At 39.1% G+C, this 21789-nt stretch overlaps 1 protein-coding gene across 1 annotated transcript in view; it reads left to right on the top strand.

The window, feature by feature from the left end:
- CSTF3 (cleavage stimulation factor subunit 3) overlaps positions 1 to 21789 on the top strand; it is an 80851-nt gene that overhangs the window by 42786 nt on the left and 16276 nt on the right. The window contains exons 4-5 of the mRNA XM_038764596.1: positions 18279 to 18311; positions 18868 to 18965. Of these exons, the coding sequence (XP_038620524.1) occupies positions 18279 to 18311; positions 18868 to 18965 (131 nt within the window). The remainder of the gene's footprint in view (positions 1 to 18278; positions 18312 to 18867; positions 18966 to 21789) is intronic.

The following is a 21789-nucleotide window of genomic DNA, read 5'->3' as shown; positions in this document are numbered from 1 at the left end:
TAGCCTCCTGCAAGCAAATTGAAATGATTGTGGGTGAGGGTGGCATTGGGGGCTACATCTGAACTCGGGCCGAATGCAGCTAGGTGAGCCTTGTGGCAACCCATCCTGACCCTGGGGCACTCAGGGTCCATTCAGGCAGGTCTAGGTAAATTGGCTGTGCTCTGGTTAGACTCAGAGCTAAAATTAACTTTGAAAAGCCATCTGATCCACTCCCCCCCCCCCCCCCCCCCCATGGTATTTAAATGCTTACTATGTTGGGGTAGGTAGAACAAGCTAGTCAGGTTGGATGCAGTCCATGTCCCACATGGGACTCAGGGTTTTCACCCCCATTTTACATTTGAGATAACTGAGCCACAGAAAAGTGAAGCGACTTGCCACACAGCAGACAAGTGGCACAGCCGCTGTCTTCAGGAAGTGTGAAGCACTCAGAACTGAGGGTTGTTTGTCTTGGAGTCTGAAGATTGAGAAGCCTGTCTGATGCTTAGAATCCTTGTAATTAACAGGTTCTTCTTTATATCCAATGAACTGTGACTGCATTTAGCATCCTCATAAAATTCCTTCCTACATTTAGCCTGGCTTCCCAGCAAAACTATTTGCAATTCACCTTCCTCAATATCATCTCTTTATTCTTCCTGTCCTGTTGCTCCTATAATAGTTGAGAGACTATTAGAATCTATTTCCAGTAAATAAGAGTGTTACCCATTGGACTCAAGTTCTTTGACAATAACAAGAGGATTCTTAAAGGAGTGAGGGTGATGGTTACCCTTCTGATACCTACCATAATGATTATGGATGCACTATTATCTAATAATCTTTTTTTTCCTCTAATGACCCATTGTGGACCTGCTAAGCCATTTATCCAAACTCCTCTTGAGCCTACTGACACTTTTTTTGTCCTATACTTTCATCTTACTCTGCTCTAACCCATCTTCTTTAAGCTATTATGGGTGCTGTTGCTTGGGTGAGAGATTTGGCAAACAGTAATTTCAAGTTTGCTCTGTTCCCACCCATCATATAACTTCTTGAATAACAACTTAAACACCCTAACCCGAAGAAAAACCAAACATACAAGAGAAAGGAGGAGAAAAGCATAATTTTGTCTGCATCTAGCTTTTAGATACCAGCTCTTGTGTGTTGATGTTTATGTGTAGGAATTATTTAATACTGTATAATATCCTGACATTTATACTTGAAATAAAGTTGGCCTTCTGTAAAGCTTTGAGATGCCTTAGGAAAAGACATCTTACGTCCAGTTGTAATTTTTATTCAAGAAGGCTTTCATATTAATTTCAGGTTATTTTCTGTCATTGCTGTTTTATGTGCTTTTGCTCCATCTCTTCCCTTCAGTACATCTTAAAGTGAAATAAAACATTCTAAGCTTCTGAGCATGCCAACTGAGGCTGTATCTGGGAAAGGCAAGCATATATATATATGTGTATATTTTTAATTTCATTAGAAATAAATTCTTAACTGGACTCTGGGATAAATTTAACCCATGACTTCAAACAAAAATTTGCTAGGCATTGACCGACTGTCAGGGAGAAGGGCTAGTAAACAGACAGGTGATCTTATGTCAGAATAACTGAGGAGCTGCGTATTTACTAGTCGTAGCTCAGAACTCACCTTAGTTATTCTGACATAAGATCACCTGTCTGTTTACTAGCCCTTCTCCCTTGTGTTGCCCTGATGGGATTCAAGACAGTCCCAAACCCCAGATAACTTGGTGGTGGTGGTAATAGTAATAGTAATATTTGGGAGAGAATACACAGGTGGGAATTAGACAGTGGTTCCTGTCCCTCGTGGGGCTCATAGGGTAAGAGTAGCAACACAAAATTACCAACACTTTTAGGCACCATCCATCAACTGGGTGGATTCATTGGACAGGCAGGAGGCCTAATTGAGCATGTAATTTCATAGATCATACCTTTGAATGTAAGCAGTGCAGTGAATATCTACACTATTGTGAAACATGGGAATAAGGGATTTGGGGCTTGTGGGTGGTTCTGTCATAATGTAAAACAAGTAATAGTTATGCCCTGTGCAGATATGCCAAAAAATGCTTCAGAAGACTGTTTGATTTTCTGTTCTAATAAGTGAAAACAGTGCCAAGCATTGTAAACATCACCCACATAATGTGGCCAGATGGAAGGGTCTGCATTGGATTTCTCAGTCACACAAATAGGGGAATTTCACCAACAGTGGCATCTTTGAGTTTGAAAAACAATCCCCCCACCCCCCCTCACACACATGAGGTTTGAGTGGAGGCCAGAGACTGAGGGCATATTATTAATATAGTACAGTCCTTGGTTCCACTGATCAACATTTAATCACGATCTCTGCTGTTCTTAAACAAGTTTACTTCCTTTTATTAAGCACTAGGGCCTAGGGAACTTTGTTCATGCAGAATTTCAAAATGGCTTATTGTTATTTACATAACTGTTTCTCATAACAAAGGGGAAATTGAAAATAGGAAGATCACTCTGTTCCCCGACTCCCTAAAGCCAAACACTGTCCTTTAAAACTTAACAGGCGAGTTCTGGCTATCTCTGCCCACAGTGTATTTTTGGAGGAAATGGAGTAGAAGGAAATCCAGAGAGGAGAAAATGGTTCAGGCTGAACTCACATATAGAGTTGCAGAGGATCAGCTGGATGGAGAGTATTGAGTGGGAGTATTTTCATGTCTTAATGCATATAGAGACCGTCTCTATATATTGCCAACTTGTACTTCCCAAGCGCTTAGTACAGTGCTTTGCACACAGCAAGTGCTCAATAAATACGATTGAGTGAATGAGTGAATATAAATTCAGAGACCCTTTTTTAATTTTATGACATCCTAAACTCTTTTACAGAAGTGAGGGCCTAGTGGAAAGAATCCTGGTCTGGGAATTAGAGAACCTGGGTTGTAATTCTAGCTATGCCGCTTATCTGTTGTGTGCCCTAGGGCAGGTTAATTAAGTTCTCTGCTTCAGTTTCCTCACCTGTTAAATGAACATTTAAATTACCTGTCCTCCCTCCTACTTAGACTGAGTGCCCCTTATGTGACAGGGACTGTACCCGATTTGTAAACTCCCTAGACCACAGGGAGTTTACAGTCTGGCACATAGTAAATGCTTTAACAAATACCATAGTTATCATTAGTGCTTATCCCTACTGCTTAGTACAGTGCTTGGTAAATGGTAAATGCTTAAATACCATTATTATTATTACTGGGGACTTGCCATTGGTGTTAATTTAGCAGCAGCAAAAGAGACTCCTTTTTCGATGAGTTTGGGTGACATACGAATCCATGGCACTACATTTTCATGAAGTCTGCAAAATTGTAAACTTTAAAATTTCAAATTCATAAACACTTGAAATATGTAATTTTCCCTCTATTGAATTTCTTAATCAGTGGTATTTAGTGAGTGCTTACTGTGTGTGCAGAGTATTGTACTAAGTGCTTGGGAGAGTGCAGTACAACTGAGTTGGTAGACAAGTTCCTAGGCCACAGGGAGTTTACAGTCTGGCACATAGTAAATGCTTTAACAAATACCGTAGTTATCATTATAATTATTATTAGTCACTACGTATTTAATTCTTCAATGGGAAACCTGTTTCCTTGTTGAAATGACAAAGCAGTATCTGAGCAATTGAAGAGCTTCTAGTAAACTAAATTATAAATATATATTTTATCATTTCCAAAAATTAACCAAAATTGAGTTAAAATTTAAGGCCTATTTTCTTTGGTTAATGTTAAGGTTGAATTTTTTTTTTCATTTTTACCTAGGGAAAATGCTCAAGTAGGGTACAGTAAATGATTTTGTAGAGGATGTTTTAAAAGTAAGTTCCCATTTTCAATAGAAAGTAGTGAAGAATATCCACATCTTACTACTTTCTACAACCATTTTTACATCGCTGATTCTATTTGAATGAATGTGTTTACTTTTAACATTTAATTTTAAAATTTAGGAAGGATTGTAAGCATTGCAGTCACTTTTTCCCCCAGTTACTTCTGAGGTAATGCCATTACTTTTAATTTCATGTAAATTGACAGAAATATGTGCTTCTGTGAATCTAAAAAGTTTAATTGTCTTCAGCTAAATATCTGAACCCTAAAACAAGCCTTCATGTGCTGTCTCAAAATTTTATGGAACAGCAGATCTCAATGTAATCCCAAATAGATAAAAACACATGGGATTGTCATTTAACTGACTTTCACCAATAAAATTTTAAGGCCCACTGTGTAAGTAGATCCAGATTGAATTGTTTCTGTGATTTCTTTGTGGGGTTCAGTGTAATCTAGATTTAAACCTCTAAGCACATAGATCATCAACCAAGTTACAGAAACTCACATTAAAAAATTCCTAACCCTTGTAAAATATCTAGTCACAGGATTAATGTGCAATTTGTATGACTACCTTAGTTTAAAATTTCAGTTTCTACTCTCCAGACTAATAAAAAAGTTAATGAATAAACTGTCATTTTTCAATTGGTCTTTTTAGTATTTTTGCTGTTTCACACACAACTACATACATATTTAAACTGTTGCATGATAAAGTTTTATTAGAAAAGGAGAAGCATTCAAAGCAGTATTCCAAACTATTTTTGTGTGTTCTGTAGATTTGCAGCAATTTGAAGTCAGGTGGCAACATAGTACAGAAGTTGCTGCCCTTTAATATTATAGATTTATGGGGTTGGAAAACATCAAGCGGCCATCAGATCCATCCATCAGCCTCCAAATCAGACTCTTCTGAAGATGTGGTTATCTATTCCTTAGAGAGCTACGTGAAAAATAATAAATCTCCCTTTTAATTACAAAGTTGTTCTTAATGTGTAATGTAAATTTCTATTGCTGTGATTTTTGGCCTAGTTCCCCTTTTTTTAAAAAAAATAGTAGTTGTTAAGACCTTACCGTGTGCCGGGCACTGTACTGAACTCTGGCATAGATGCAAGCTAACCACTTTGAATAGATGGGGCTCACAGTCTTAATCATCATTTTACAGATGAGGGAACTAGGGAACTGAGACACAGAGAAGTGAAGTGACTTGCCCAAGGTCACACAGCAAACAAGTGGCAGAGCCTGGGATTAAACCCAAGTCCTTCTTACTCCCAGGCTAATGCTTTGTCCCCTAGGCCATGCTGCTTCCTCGTTCAGTATGATATTTTCGTCATTCCAGTATTGATTATAACAACCATTCATTGAAGATTTGTCATCTGACTTCCCCATATTAAATAACAATCTGAGTTGTTTGAGTCATGTTTTCCAAACCTTTAATCATTTATATTTCTCTTTCTCTGGGTGTTCCAGTCACTCTTAAAGTGAGAGATAAGCACAGCACCAAATTGGTTATGCATTATTCAGCAACCTTCTGACTTTTATCCCCCTATCCCCAAGTGGTTAGTACAGTGCTCTGCCCACAGTCAGCCACTCAATAGATATGATTGATTGATTACTTGGAAAATAGAACACCCCTTCAGGGTACCACTTTACTGCTTCCTCAACATTTGATTATATATCAATAATATTACTTGGAATTTTATTTTCTGAATTTTCATCTTGTGTTTCCTTCAGCTCTTTGGGTTTGGTTTAGTTTGGTTTTAGTATTTTGGGGGTTCCTTATTGTTCCTGTTATGAGCGTTGAAAATAATTGCAAAAAACTCCACCGAATCTAACTAGAATACTTGGTGGTTCCTAGTTTTCCCACTCCTCAAGAACCTCCAGTGGTTGCCCATCTACCTCTGCATCAAACTCAAGTGCCTCACCAGTGGCTTTAGAGCACTCAAACACCTTTCCTCCTCCTACCTTCCCTCACTGCTCTTTTACCATAACCAAGTCTGTGCACTTTGCTCCTCTAATGCTAACCTCTAGACGGAGCTCATTGTGAGCAGGGAATGTGTCTATAGTGTTAAATTATAGTGTTATAGTGTTAATTTATAGTGTTAAATTGTATTCTCTCAAGCACTTAGTACAGTGCTTTGCACATATTAAATGCTCAATAATTACCATTGACTCCTGACTGACTTTCTCACTGTGTAGGCTCCTTGTGGGCAGGGAATGTGTCTGTTTATCGCCGTACTCTCTCAAGCGCTTAGTACACTGTCCTGCATACTATAAGCGTTCAATAAATAGGATTGACTGACTGTACCTCGTTCTTCTCTATCTTGCCGCCGACCTCTTGCTCACATCCTGCCTCTGGCCTGTAATGCCCTCCCTCTTCATATCCAACAGACAACTACTTTCCCCTCCTTCAAAGCTTTATTGAAGGCATATCTCCTTCAAGAGGCCTTCTCTGACAAAGCCCTCTTTTCCTTTCCCTCAACTTCCTTGTGCATCACTCTGACTTGCTCCCTTTATTCAGTATCCCCTCCCTGCCCCACAGCACTCATGTACATATCTGTAATTTATTTATTTATTTATATTTATATCTGTCTCCCCCTATAGACTGTAAGCTCGTTGTGGGCTGGGAGTGTACCTGTTGTACTCTCAAGTACTTAGTACAGTGTTTTGCACACAGCGCTCAATAAATACATTGACTCATTAACTGATTGGCCAAAAAGGTGGGAGGTAATTCAATCATAGAATCAAAGAGTTTGGGTTATAACTGGTAATGGAATCTGCTTTCTAACCTCCAACCAGTTAGTTTACATTCTTGTCTCCCATACTGATTATAACTCTTGAACTTAAGGGATATGCTTTCTATTTGCTTTGAAAACACCAAAGCACTTTGGGTAAATTCCATCATTTAAAGCAAAAGCATCTAATGGGTGCAAATTCTTCCCAGAAGGCAAATATACTTCAGCTGAGTTGCCCCTTCATCAGTTGACATAATTGGCACCATAGTATTTTTAAAGTATATTGGACAAAATAAGAGGTTTTTGAACTACGTTTGCCCACAGTATTCTCTTTTAGCCTGCTCTTTAAGTCTCAGGTCCTCTAAGCTTGAATCATGGATCCTTGTAGCCATCGTCCAATGATGACATAAGTGAGTTTTGGATTGATAAGACTGATGCTCTTTGAATTAACTACCTGCCATCATTATTCTGAAAGAGTGGTCATTTTAATTCTCTAGCTGTACTCATCATAATTATGGTTACTCAAAACAAGAGGTTTGAATTCTTGAGGTGATAAGTGTTTTCCACAGCGAAGGGTAGTGGACTCTTAGGGAAAGTCCAAATTAGAATGGAATCAACACAATGTTCCACAAGATAGGTTAAGAAGTTTATAATTTTTCCACTGATGAGCAGATGTGGAGAGGGAATTCTGGTTTCAACAGTGGATTAGAACTTTCCTTAATTTGGTTTGGTGATGTTTCAGATTCCCTTGTCCTATCTTTCCTCAACAAGCAGCTTTTCCTCAAATTAACTTATTTTCATTTGAAATTTTTTATTTCTACGTTTATGGAAATTTTAATGGGGATAGCTTCAACAAGAAGTGGAAATTGACCAATGTCTCTGGCTGTCTTAATTTTACATACACATTTTCATAAAGATAATTACATGATCATGGAAATTCCAATATTAACATAGAGAATGAAGTGGTCTCACTATCCTTAGAGAAGCGGTGGATAGAGCACAGGCCTGAGAGTCAGGAGAACCTGGGTTTTAATCCTGGCTCTGCCACTTGTCTGCTGTGTGACCTTGGGCAAGCCACTTAACTTCTCTGTGCCTGTTACCTCATCTGCAAAATGGGGATTATGACTGAGCCCCATTTGGGACACAAACTGTGTGCAACCTGGTAAACTTTTATCTATCCAGGTGCTTAGTACAGTGATGGCACAGAGTAAGTGTTTAACAAATACCATTTTAAAAAAAGTAAAACAAAGTCAGCACTGTGTAGCCTCTAATGTAGAAACAGTGACCTGGTTGAATAATAGTTGGGGATGAGAAGAGAGTTTAGTTTTCTTGTCCATTTGTTCTTTGGTCTTGCTGTTGACAGTGCCAGTTATATTAATTTTGTTTTTGAGAGCTGACCTGTGGGTATTTTTGAATACACCTACTAACTTTGTTTCAGTATCTGTCTGCTTTTAAGATAGTTATGATTAAAGCAAAGGACAGGTGTGAAAATCTTTTTTGGGATCTTAGTAGCTTCCTTCTGCAAAATTTAGTTAAAATTTAGCTAAAAGGGGACACCTTTTAGCTTGTGCTTTATCAAAATCTTGATCCCCTATAGCTTCTAGTTGATATTTTTCCAGTTTTATCCAGTTTCCTGCTCAACCTGCTTCTTCAAACATAAAACTTCCTACTCTCCAGAATATCTCAGCCATAGAAATAACATTTCTCATCCCATTCATCCTTCACATACCCCATTGGACCCATTCTGGAAGTAGGGGAGAGACAAATATTAGTAATGTCCTCCTCTCCCCTTATTCCCTGATCCCATGAAAAAAAGATAGGCTTCATTGATGGGTGCCCCCATCATCTGCATCGTCAATCTCAACCCACCAGAGCCTGAGACTGTTTTCGATGCTCAGGAGAAATCATCATTTCCTGATAATTATCAAGCACACACATTATGCTCTTCAGTTTTTTGGGGATTTCCAGTTCAAGATAGCTGTACTCACCACACTGAAGTCCAGACTGCAACAGAGCTGGTTCATGTTAAGGTTTTTAGAGCCCTGCTTCCAGGACCATCATGCGCATCTTCTAAACCCCTTCTCTTCTTGGGCTGAAACTCAGGTGCCTCTAGTGAACTTCCATCACCAATCTTTCCATGGTGGGTCCGGTTTGGCATACTGTCTCCCCCTTCTAGACTGTGAGCCCGTTGTTGGGTAGGAAACGTCTCTGTATGTTGCCGTCTTGTACTTCCCAAGCGCTTAGTGCAGTGCTCTGCACACAGTAAGCGCTCAATAAATACGATTGAATGAGTGAATGAATGCTTCCCACGAATGATATGTCCACTTTTATGGTTGGTTACTGGACCAAGAAATCCCAGCAACCCATGAGAGGGCCCTTACTTGCTGCAGGCCTCTTGGGAGTGTGACGTGGGATCAGCCTAAGCAGCTTTTAGTGTGTCTTACATGAGTGCCCTGAGAGAAGTTCCCTTCCCTTTCCAGATTTCAAATAGTGCAGTGGTAGTGTAATTTTTTCCTAGACCGAGTAATGAAAATACACTTTCCGTAGATCGAACTTTTGGCTTTCCCCAGGATTACTCAACTTCAAAGATGAATTTCCTTGTGTATCTGTTTTTTTTACGCTGTATTCATCTTTCCATTGACATTTAATACCATAAGAATAGGAGCAACTAGCCGAAAGCCACTTTTAGTTATGTGTATTTCAACTGACTCTTCTTTTATATTGGTAATACGTTAACTTTTAAATGATACTAGAAGAAAAGTCACTATAGAAGGCCTCACAGATCTTTTGATGTGACTGAATCCAAGTTCTTCTAATTAATATCCCAGTGGTTTTTTGGGTGCTGGCAAGAAGTGTCAATGATGTATATTTTATTAAGATCAATCTAAAAAGGGGCATATTGTAGAACCAACAGGATCAGCCTTTTCAAGAGGCCCTTGGAGATCAGTTAATATGGGGACAGGACAATAATTACACATCCTTAGAAGAAACAAGGGCAGAAAGCAGATTAAAGAATGTTCTGTATAAAAAGCTAGTAGAAAATGTAATGGACAAGGTTTTCCCAAAATTTTGTGTCAGTAACAAGGGAAGTTATCTATATAGAATTTTGGTTATAAAAGAGAGGTGCTTGTCATTCTTCAGATACAGTAAATAGAGAAAATATGCCTCCCAAATAGACCAAATGGTTCAGTGATCAACATCATGCCATCTCCCAGGCTGAAAGGAACCTTATTAGTGAAGGAAGATGAGAGACAAAACAGATCAGTTTGAGAACTTGGGGAAAAATGCAAACTCTGTCCTGATTTTTGAGGGGCACATCTAGAGAGAAGCATGCTTGCTATTTCTCAGGCCATCCTTTCTCCACCACCAGTACTCCAGCACAATACTCAAAAAATATTAAGGAGCAGTTAGAGGGTTACTTGGAAAATGGCACCTTCTTTTGGTTTATTAATAGAATACTCTCAAAAATAATACAAAGACTGCCTTGAAAAATTAATTGAATTTCCCTTTGCTGAATAAATAGGCCAGAAAAAGGTACTTTTAGTGGGGTTGTTAGCCTTATCTGACAAAAGGGGAAAGGGAATGATTATCTTCAATTAAAGTAATAGGGCTGAAACTAAAGGAGTAGCTATAAATAGAGGTTTTGGTTGCTTTTTACACAAAAAAATCTGGACGAAGTATAGGACAAGGGTAGTGGTGGTAAGTGCTTTGCAAATAGTAAGCACTTAATAAATGCCATCATTATTATTATTATTATTATAAAGGGGGAAAGGACCTAAAACAATTGTCAACTAATGCTAATGAGCTGGGAGTATTTGAGAGGAGAAGACCTATTGATCTGAAATATCTGAAAATGTCATGCTTATCACACCTCCCCATTCCTCTCCCCATCTAGCAGGAACTCCTTGCTGCTGTCTTTAAAACACTCCGTCAACTTTCCCTCCTCTTCTTAATGGTATTTGTTAAGTGATTACTATGTGTCAGGCATTATTCTAAGCACTGGGGTAGTTACAGGTTAATTAAGTTGGATGTGGTCCATGTCCTTATCCACTGTCTTCTTCCGCTACACTTCAGCTTTAAATCTTTGTTCCTATCAAACCAACTTACTCCTTGAGCCCCATTCTAGTCTCATATGCCACCTACTTCATGCTCTCCCTTGTCTGGATTCCCCTCCTCACATCCACAGACCATAAGCCCTTCTGAGATCACATAGCCTGGAATCCTTCACTCTATTCCCCACTGCCACCTCGATACTTGTTACCATAGCCCCTGTAGGATTTATGTCATTTTTTATTTATATACTTTATTATTTCCCCACCCTAAGAGATTTAAGTGGCTATCTTTTCCACTAGACTGTAAGCTTGAGGGCATGGATCTTCTAAATCTTTTGTACTCTCCCAAGTACTTAGTGTGGTGCTCCATACATAGGAGGCACTCAAATGCTATTGATGACGAAAGGATGTGTGCAAAATTAAAAATCCCATTTGAAAGGGTGAATAAAACAGTGAGACCCTGAGGTGGGGTGGACCACCGAAAGATATCACAATTCGTTCAACCAATTGATCGTATTTATTGAGCGCTTACCGTGTGCAGAGCACTGTATTAAGCGCTTGGGAAGTGTTGGTAAAAATATCCCTGTTAAATATTCCCTAAGGAGAAGTGATTTAAATGATTTTTTTTTTGATAAGGAGGAAATTTTAGTTCAAAAAGGCACAAGTGACTATCTTTTTTAAAACGTCAGGGAGCATTTCACATTATCAAAGAAAGGAGTTGGATTGTTTTCAGCAAAGAGTCAAGCAGTAATAATAGAGAATTCATAGAATAATAGAGAATTCATTCATTCAATTGTATTTATTGAGCACTTAGTAGGTGCAGAGCACTGTACCAAGCGCATTGTGTTTTATTAAGATAGCTCTGCTGTAGCTGTAGCATAAAGGGCACAGTACTGAGACTAAGGAGAGGTGGGTTCTAGTTGTGTTTCTGCCTGTAGCTGGATAATAAGGATAGAAACCACATGTGCATTTTGCAGTGAGCTTCACCCCTGCCTACCTGCTAAATAATTGCACTCCACGTTCCACCGGAAAGCCTAGTAGGGACAAGAGGTTCTAAGCGGCACTGTGCAAGCCACTAGCACCAAAATCAATTCCCCTCTGTAGGTTCTCGGTCCTAAAGTTTCTGGACTGAGACTCATTTGTCGCTACTAGAAGACTCAGTCTGAAAGGCAGTAAATGTGATGTTTGAAGGAAAGTTTTCCTATCCCTGCCCATTCCTCTCTGCCTTAATTAGAAACTTTTAACCAAAGACATTCATTGAGCTCTCTCCTCTGCACTTAATCCACAGTGTAACCCCAAACTTCTGGTTCTTCTTAACTTCTTGCTCATGCCCCCTCTCTTGGAACTCCCTCCCTCATCCTGTTGACAGACTGCTACTACTACTCCTAATCTTCAAGACTCTTCTGAAAAGACATCTCCAGAAGGCCCTCCCTAATTAAGCTCTCACCTCCCCAGCCTTTATCTCCTCCCTCCCAGCTCCCTGCTACCACCTAAAACACTTCCATGTTATAAGCAATACACAGAAACACACATTGCACTTGTTTCCGTATCTTATTACTTCAAATAGGTGGTACAAGTCAGGTCTACACAGCATAAAGCCAAGTGGAGAATTGACAATTAATTGTCCCATGAGTGGGGAAAACTAGATTATTCAGACCAAACAATTCAGTTTGGACTTTTGGTGATTACTTAACTCTTATATCTGTATATCAGTTAATACAGGTGATTTAGTACAGTTCCAAAATTTTGCAGGGTGAAGAGTATTTTGAGTGCTCTAATAAAAGATAAAGTGAAATCTGTAGGAAAAATATTTAATAAGGAAGGCTCAACATAATTGTGTAGTCGGGCTGGAGTTGGTTAGTTCAATTTAAATAATATCAACAACAGTAATTGTGGTATTTGTCTTAGCTCTGTGACAAGCAGTGTGCTAAGCACCAAGATAGATGCAATATGTGGAGATGGTACACAGTTTCTGCCCCACGTGGCACTCACATTCTAGGTAGGAGGGAGAGCAAGTATTTAATTCCCATTTTACAAGTGAGGAAACTGAGGCACAAAGAAGTTAAATGACCTGCCCAGGGTAACAGCAGACAAGTAGCAGCACCGGGATTAGTACCCAGATCCTCTGATCCCTAGGCCTTTGCCCTTTACACTAGGCCATTGACCCAAGGTCAATCAGTGGTATTTCTTGAGCACTTACTGTGTGCAGAGCACTGTACTAAGTGCTTAGTCTAAGGGAAAATTCTATTAAGTGAAATGTTTTAAATTGCAACTATACTAATAATCAAATGGTAGTCCTGTGTTTTGATTGCTAGAACTTACTTGCATCAGCTGCATCATCTCTAGCTTCAAGTCTCATTTAAAGGGAACAAAGATAGACACTAAACTCATTTTGGAGAGGAAACGTGTCTGCTAATTCTGTTATACTCTCCCAAGCGCTTAGTACAGTGCTGTACACATAGTAAGCACTCAATAAATACCATTGATTGGCTGAAAAAGCATGCTTAGATTGGAGTAGGTTGGATATGTATTAAGGAATTTATTTAAAAAATAACAAAATCATTATTTTTTAGCTCTTTGTACATCAGTTGATGCAACTCAAAGTTGATTACACAATGTAGCAAAATGAAGATAATTTGTGATATTGTCTCAAACAGAAATCCAGCTGGCCCCCGAGGACAAGTCTATCATGTGTTCAGCATTTTGATTGCATGTTAGAAATCAGATGATTTATTTTGATTGCATGTTAGAAATCAGATGATCCCCCCCCCCCCCCCGCCCCCGAAAATTTTTGAAATGGCTACTGAAATATTTTGTACAATAGCTGGTAACAAGTTCCATCCCTGTAAAAAGTACTTGAAATTGGACTTCTAAGACCAATGAATAGTTTGTACTTACAGGCAATTCAAATATTTTTGCTTAGTAGGTTTTCACTAGGGGATGTTAGGACATGGCTTTTTAGATTCAGTTCACATTTTGGGAATGTAGCGACTCAGTTGTAATCAATAAACACTTGCCAACATTTTAAATAGGTTGTCAGGAAAGCATGCTACAGTATGCACCTGTAGATGTTAATTAGAAAACGAACCTGAAGTATGGTAAATTAAGGACCGAAAATCCCAGTTTCTCTTAGCTTCAGAGAGAAGTAGCTCCTGACAAAATGATGTATACAAATACCTGCGAGGATGCTGGTGTTGGCATTTGAGTGATTGCATTATTTACTTGTCATGAATTTTTAATTGTCCATTGTTTCTCTGAACACTCATTATATCAAGATCAATTTCAATAAGTAAAGAAATTCCTTAACAATAGGTCAGAGGCTTCCTGGCTCATGCCCTTCGTCCTAACTGGAACTTCTTCCCACTTCATAGCTACGACACCTCTCCCCATCTTCAGAGTCACTTAGGCAGTCCCACCTCCTTTAGGAGATTTTCTGTGACTAATTTTCCTTCTCCCCAAATCATGTCTTCCCTACTCAGCGCTTTTGCACTCACGATCCATATCTCTCGTTGCACTTTACTACCCGTGGATTTACAACCTCTGCTTTTTAAGCACTCCTTCCTCCTAATTTTAAATCGTTTCTTGTCTCACCCTTTGAATTGACATCCCCTTGTGGATAGAAGTCTTGTCTTGTACCTCTTTTACAGTACTCTGCACCCTGTAGGCAGAATGTATGAATATGTAAAAGTAATAGTATGAATGCAGTGGATTCATAGAAAGCATAGTTACCAGTTTTCATAGCCTTTTAAGAATTTCTACCAGCCCTTAAAGTCTGCAAAAAGAAGCTGCATGGCCTAATGGAAAGAGTGTAAGCCTGGGAGTCAGAGGACCTGAGTTCTAATCCCACCTCTGGCACTTGCCTGCTGTATGACCTTGGGCAAGTGACTTAACTTCTCTGGGCCTCAGTCACCTTATCAGCAAAATGGGGTTTCAATACCTCTTCTCCCTCCTACTTAGACTGTGAACCCATGTGGGACCTGATTATCTTGTATTTACAGCAGTTCTTAGTACAGTGCTTGACACACAGTACCACTTAATAAGAACCACAGTTATTACTTCTGTTATGATATATCTTATCAGTGCTCACCTCAGTCTCAGAATTTGGAGGACACATGTAAGCTCTAACAATTATTTTCAAGATGATAATGGATTTGACACGACACTAAATTATTTGGGAAACAACTCTAAATGTTTGTTTTACCCATAGATACTTGCCCATTTCATTTGTAATTAAAATGTTAGTTTCATGGAACTTTGTATCAGCATTTACTCAAAGTCTTTGTAAAAGAAATAGCTTGTGATTGCAGGGATCAATCATGCATTCAATTGCTGTATAATTAATTCCCTTCATTACCTAAAAATAGTGTGATAATAAAGCATTAAACCACATAACTTTATAAACAAGGTTTCTTCCTTTTTAAAAAATATTCTACACCAACCCCCATAACTCTATAAATTGGCATATTTTCAACATCCCTATATATCCCTATTGTCATATAAAAACATCAGGTTTGTGTATGTTTTTCAGTGTACCTTGTTGACAGATCTCCATAACATAGTTTGGTTCTTCCAGTATTTTGGTTTTAAATGTTTACTAGGCTTAGTGACCCTTACAGTTGAAACCAAAATGTATTTCTAGGTCTGAATGATTTTGGTAATTGTTAGTGAAGAGTCAGCCTCTGTCACAGACATTTAAAACAAATATTTTTTTTTGAAGGGACTTATAGTTGCTTGTGAAAAGCTTAAAAATCCTAAAATATCCAATCTGTTTTCATTGTTATCATCCAGGACTGAAAAACAAAGCTCTGTAAACGGGACCCTGATTGAAATTCAGAAAAAGTAGATTGTCCATGTTTTTCCTCTTCCCTGTCTCCTCCAAATTAAAGATTTATGATTTTTGAGAAAAGAAAACAAGCACTTACCAACTTTCATATTATAAAATTAATCAAACTGATAAAACCCTACATTCAGACTGCTATAATGAAGTAGTGGTTTTTATTTATCTTTTCAACTAAGCACTGGAGCTGTAATAGAAGATGGATTGTAAGAAAGGGTAGATCAAAAATATATTGTTACTCAAAAGGAACACAATTTTTTAATTATTGAAAGGCTACCAAGTATTGAACTTGATTATATTTTGATAGGCTGGTAAGTTTCTATTTTGGGGAACAGTTTTGTCAAAGGTATGGTAAGCATATGCAGTCCATATGCACATTCTGGTTTTACTGCTGCTTTTGGTCCATACAGACCCAAGAACCTGAACTTACGTGCTTTTTGAAAATGGACAAATTGGACTCATTATTGTGGATCAGTCAAAGTCAGGGCCTTCAGGTACACCGTGACCACACTTCGGTTACCACTCCTTTTATTTTGATGTGTTAGAGGCACTTACTATGTGTCAAGCACTGTATTAAGTCCTCATGAAGATATGACAATCAGATCAGATACCAGTCCCTGACCCAAAGGGGCTCACAGCCTGAGGAGTAAGGAGAGCAGGAATCTTATCTCTCTTTTACAGATGCGATAACTGAGATACAGAGAGGTTAAGTGACTTGTGCAAGGGCCTCCAACATGTCAGGAGCAGACTAGGCTTAAAATCTGATCCTCCTGATTCCCACTCCTGTGTCCTTTCCACTTGGTCACTTCCTGCTTCCAGGAGAAAATATGCCTCTTTGCCCATGAACCTTCTCAGAATACAAACACTGAGTTAATTAGAAGCATTAATACCCATATTGCTGTTAGGAGTGTAAACCCCATATTGGCAGGGAATGTGTCAGTTGCCTTGTTTTTTACTTCTCATATGCTTAGGATCATGTACTGTACTCACTGAGTATTCAATAAATGCTACTGTTAGTCCTACTGCTAAGAATAAAAGTTTGGGGGGGGGGGGTGTGTTTGAGCAAGATACTAAACTTGAATATTTCTGAGAATTCTGTGACAAATTGTTCCCTTTTCTTGCTGTCTTGGGAATTTCTAGAACAAGAATAAATGATGCAGTTTTAAAATACTTTGTTTCCTACACATCCTAGAAAGATTAAAAATAGTAAAGTCTTTCTCACCCTCAAAATTATTTCTCTTTGATTTTGTGTTTAATAAACATGTGTTACCGCATATGGTCAAAATAAGAGCAAAATAAAAGCATGAGAAATGCCATTACTTGGTCAGACCCTTGCTTCACCCACTACAATTTTCTTCCTCCACCAATATTGTCACAGTTCTTAGAGGAATCAAGAAATAAATACTCCCCTTGACATTGATCTTAATACGTAAGGATGTACCATCCAACATCCCTAACTTTTCTCCTCAAAAGTCCTAACTGTATAATGCCCTGCAGTGGTCCAGGAAACTTAGAAGTATCGTTTCAAATAGTAACTCGAGGCACTTATAATATTTGTGCTTTTTTAAGTATGTCTTCAAAGCATATTTATAAACTAAGGTATAGCTAAAGACCACCAAAGGATGTTGATAGATGGGACATTTCCTGTTAATGACTGGATGATAGAACTAGCTGAAAGGGTAAGAATAAACAAAAAGCTCCCAAACCAAATATAAATGACTAAATCCGTCATTCCCTGGCATTGTAAAATATGTTTTCATAGTAAATGGAGAGAAAAACTGGTTGGAAATATGCAGGTTTAGCCAGTGGGCCAGTGTTCAGTTCATTTCTCCCCTAGGCTGTAAACTCATTGTAGACAAGGAATATTATATTGTACCCTCCCAAGCACTTAGTACGGTGCTCTGCACACAGTAAACTCTCAATAAACATTACTGATTGATGTATTCATTCATCAAACTTGTACTTCCCAAGCGCTTAGTACGGTGCTCTGAACACAGTAAGCGCTCAATAAATACGATTGGATGAATGAATGGATTCATAAGAACTAGCCAGAGCTGCATAGGGCATCAGCCCCTCAACGGGAAGCTGATGGTCTGATGATGAGAGCCCAAAAGGTGGAAACTGTCTGTGGAATCCCAATAGCTAAGACACCTGGTAGAAGATTTTTGACTCTCCGTCTCTGGTTGCTCCATCTGTAAATAATGCTTACCACCATAGGAACAGGGATATTGGGAAGATTACTGCTGCCTAAGATACCATTAGTATCCTTTTCAAACTTAAAATCCAGTGAAAATCATCCAATCAGTTCCTAATAATCTGGGATCATCTAAGAGATAGTTCTGGGATTTTGAAGCAGAAAAGATCCGGTGGGTCTAGAGCATACGGGGTTTGTGAGTCCTCTTTAGGACCTATATCAGTTTACTAGCTCATTTTGTCAGAAACTCCTTCCTCTTCTTGGTTGTCTACTTAGCTGGGATGAGAACAAGCCTTCAATGAATGCTGCCTCAGTATACACCCAAGACTTATTAGCTGTCTCCTTAGAGTTCTGCTTTCAATTCTTAGATTTAGAGTCACGTGCTTGTTTTCTGTCAATTTTACAATCATGATAATGGCTTGAAGTCATTTAGTCATAGAGTGATGACTAAGTAAATCAGGTTTACAAGGTTCTCATCGAGGGTCTACCATTGTCTGGGTATTTTGGGGGATCAGTAATATTGAAAGAACACAATAAAAATCTGTAGAACGTGGACGGCGGAGTGGAAAAAAGTGTAATGATATTGTGCAGATGTTTCAATATGAACCGTTTTTATACCTTTACTCTTTTTGTTCTTCTACAGATTAAAGCTAAAAATTATGACAAGGTTGAAAAGGTGAGTCCTCTCAAAATAAACCGTTAACTTTATATTGTGGTTTAATTAATCACAACTGTGCTTTCTTGGCCAGAAATTCTAACGTGGATTGGATTGCTGTAATTTTCACTCCACGGTATTAGTGATTGAAAGCAGGTGGGGTTACAAAAATAATGTGTCTGTCTTGCCCTGTTTCAAAGAAGATTAAAATCATAATAATAATGATGGTATTTGTTATGTGCTTTCTATGTGCCAAGCACTGTTCTAGGCACTAGGGGAGATACAGGGTAATCAGGTTGTCCCACGTGGGGCTCACCGTCTTTAATCCCCATTTTACAGATGAGGTAACTGAGGCATAGAGAAGTTAAGTGACTTGCCCAAAGTCACACAGCTGACAAGTGGTGGAGCCGGGATTAGAACCCACAACTTCTGATTCCCAAGCCCATGCTCTTTCCACACTGAAAAGAATAATTTTTTTAACTGAATCTTAATAAGTTTCATTTCACAATTAAAATACAGGAGCAAAATTCCACATTTAATACAGATTCCTAATATCGTGTTCTCCCTCTGTTAACAGTTATTTCAGAGATGTCTCATGAAAGTTTTACACATTGATCTGTGGAAATGTTATCTTTCATATGTTCGAGAAACCAAGGGAAAACTACCCAGTTACAAGTAAGTTCAGCTAGGCTTGTAAATAACATTTTACAGTTCTCCCGTTAATTACTAGGAATTTTGATTGAGCACCTACTTTTTTAAGGTATTTGTAAAGTGCTTACCATGTGCCAGGCACTGTTCTAAGCGCTTCGGTTGATACAAGATACAAGATAATTAGGCTCACAATCGTAACCCCCATTCATTCATTCATTCAATCATATTTATTGAGTGCTTACTGTGTGCAGAGCACTGTACTAAGCACTTGGGAAGTACAAGTCGGCAACATATAGAGACGGTCCCTACCCAGCAACGGGCTCACAGTCTAGAAGGGGGAGACAGACAACAAAACAAAACATGTAAGACAGGTGTCATAATCGTCAGAACAAATAGAATTATAGCTATATGCACTTCATTAACAAAATAAATAGAATAGTAAGCATGTACAAGGAAAATAAATAAAGTAATAAATCTGTACAAATATATACAAGTGTTAGGGGGAGGGGAAGGAGGAGAGGAAAATGGGGACTCAGTCTGGGAAGGCCTCCTGGAGGAGGTGAGCTCTCAGTAGGGCTTTGAAGCGAGGAAGACAGCTAGCTTGGCGGATGTGCGGAGGGAGGGCATTCCAGGCCAGGGGGAGGATGAGGGCCGGGGGTCGACGGCGGGACAGGTGAGAATGAGGCACATTGAAGAGGTTAGCAGCAGAGGAGCGGAGGGTACGGGCTGGGCTGAAGAAGGTGAGAAGGGAGGTGAGGTAGGAGGGGACGAGGTGATGGACAGCCTTGAAGCCAAGAGTGAGGAGTTTTTACTTGATTCGCAGGTTAACAGGCACTCACTGGAGATCTCATGAAAGACAGATAAGGAGGATAAGAGAGTTGATGAAGGGAATTGGAAGGACCTGGGAAATTTAGGGGGAGGGTTGGGGAAACCCACACTTGATGGTTTTAATTTTGTCAACAAACCTACTTGGCAAGATAGAGGGAAGCTGGGAGCACTGAGCATTTCAGAAGGTAAAAGCTCTGGGGTAGTTGGTGTGGCCAAGGGGCCTATGAGCCCATAAGAAGGGAAAATAATAATAATGAATAATTATGGTATTAGTTAAGTGCTTACTATGTGCCAGGCACTATACTAAGCACTGGGGTGGATACAAGCAAATTGGGTTGGACACTGTATTGCTGAGTGGCAGAGAGGGCAGTAATCCCAGTGGTTGAGTTGGCCTGTGCCTGGATTTCTGCCAACAGTGCTCTATGGCATGGATGCCAAGAAACTGCAAAAAAAATCACTTACAGAGAAATTATCATCATCAATCGTATTTATTGAGCACTTAGTGTGTGCAGAGCACTGTACTAAGCGCTTGGGAAGTACAAGTTGGCAACATATAGAGACAGTCCCTACCCAACAGTGGGCTCACAGTCTAAAATCGTGTAATCGTGCTCCTTCCCCCTTCAGCCCAACCCCTGCCCCCTTCTTCTGCCATCTCTTCTGTAGTTCACCTTTAGAAATAAGGAGAAAGTCCTAGATATCCAACCTCACATAGAGCTTCAGAGAAATTTGGGCAGGAGGCAGTGGCACTATAGGAAGCCACCCAGCGGAATTATAATGATGATAATATAGTTAATGTATGATAGGTGTTTAGCATTTACTATGTGCCAAGCACTGTCAGTGCTGGCGTAGATACTAGATTATCAGATCAGACCCAATCCTTACCTCACATGGGCTTATAGCCCAAGTATGAAGTCCTCTAAACTTTCAAGTCAGCCTAAAGGCAGGCCAAGATCCTTTTCTTTCAAGTTGACTTTACTCTGTAGTTCTGTAAAACTTAAATGACTATATCGGATAAGGTCTTGGGGGTCTATTTAAAGATTTTTGCCCTTCAGTGCCAAGAGATGAAACTGTTGAAGTTGCAACATGATCCTAGACTTTCCCCAGAATAGCAGAGCTGCACCTTCCCCTTCCTGTCAGTTAACATACCTTCATGATGGACCATTCACTTTCCTGAGTCCTATTTTAAGGGCCCCATGGCAGATAGACAAAGGCTTTATTCCTTGGATGAATTATGTGCTGTATCCAGAATTTTCTTTTAATCTTGCTTCCGCTGACTACTCTCTCCTCAGCAAGTTATTGAAGCAAAGATTCTTTCCCACCAGATCTGTTTTAAAACCAAACACTTGTTCACAGTAGCATATTCAGAACTAATACTTCTCCTAACTTTCCCCAAACTCATCATTTCCAGTCATCGTGCTTATACCTCTGGAGTCATCCTGGAATCTATCACTAAATCTTGTTGATCCTTCCTTGGTGCTATTTCATAGATCTGCCCAGTCATTCATTCATTCATTCAGTTGTATTTATTGAGCACTTACTGTATGCAGAACACTGTACTACAGATTTATCACTCTATTTATTTTACTTGTACATAGTTACTATTCTGTTTATTTTGTTAATGATGTGCATATAGCTATTATTCTATTTGTTCTGACGATTTTGACACCTGTCTACATGTTTCCTTGTGTGTCTCCCCCTTCTAGACTGTGAGCCCATTGTTGGGTAGGGACCATCTCTATATGTTGCCTACTTGGACTTCCCAAGTGCTTAGTACAGTGCTCTGCACACAGTAAGCACTCAATAAATATGATTGAATGAATGAATGAATACTAAAGAGAAAAAAAAGGACTGGAAAATGCATTTACAGGTAGTTGAGGCACTAGGAAATAATTGAAGATGAAAATGAGATAGAGAATAAATCATTTCTCCCAAAAACAAGGGGAGAAATTCAGCCCAAACAGACCTCTAAAAACAAATGAAGATGAACCAAAAAAACCCAGAACATTAGGACCTAGTTACA

This window comes from Tachyglossus aculeatus, chromosome 22 (assembly GCF_015852505.1).
Source record: "Tachyglossus aculeatus isolate mTacAcu1 chromosome 22, mTacAcu1.pri, whole genome shotgun sequence".
Lineage (NCBI taxonomy): Eukaryota > Metazoa > Chordata > Mammalia > Monotremata > Tachyglossidae > Tachyglossus > Tachyglossus aculeatus.
Note: the sequence above shows the minus strand (reverse complement) of the source record. Positions and strands in the feature narration are given on the sequence as shown.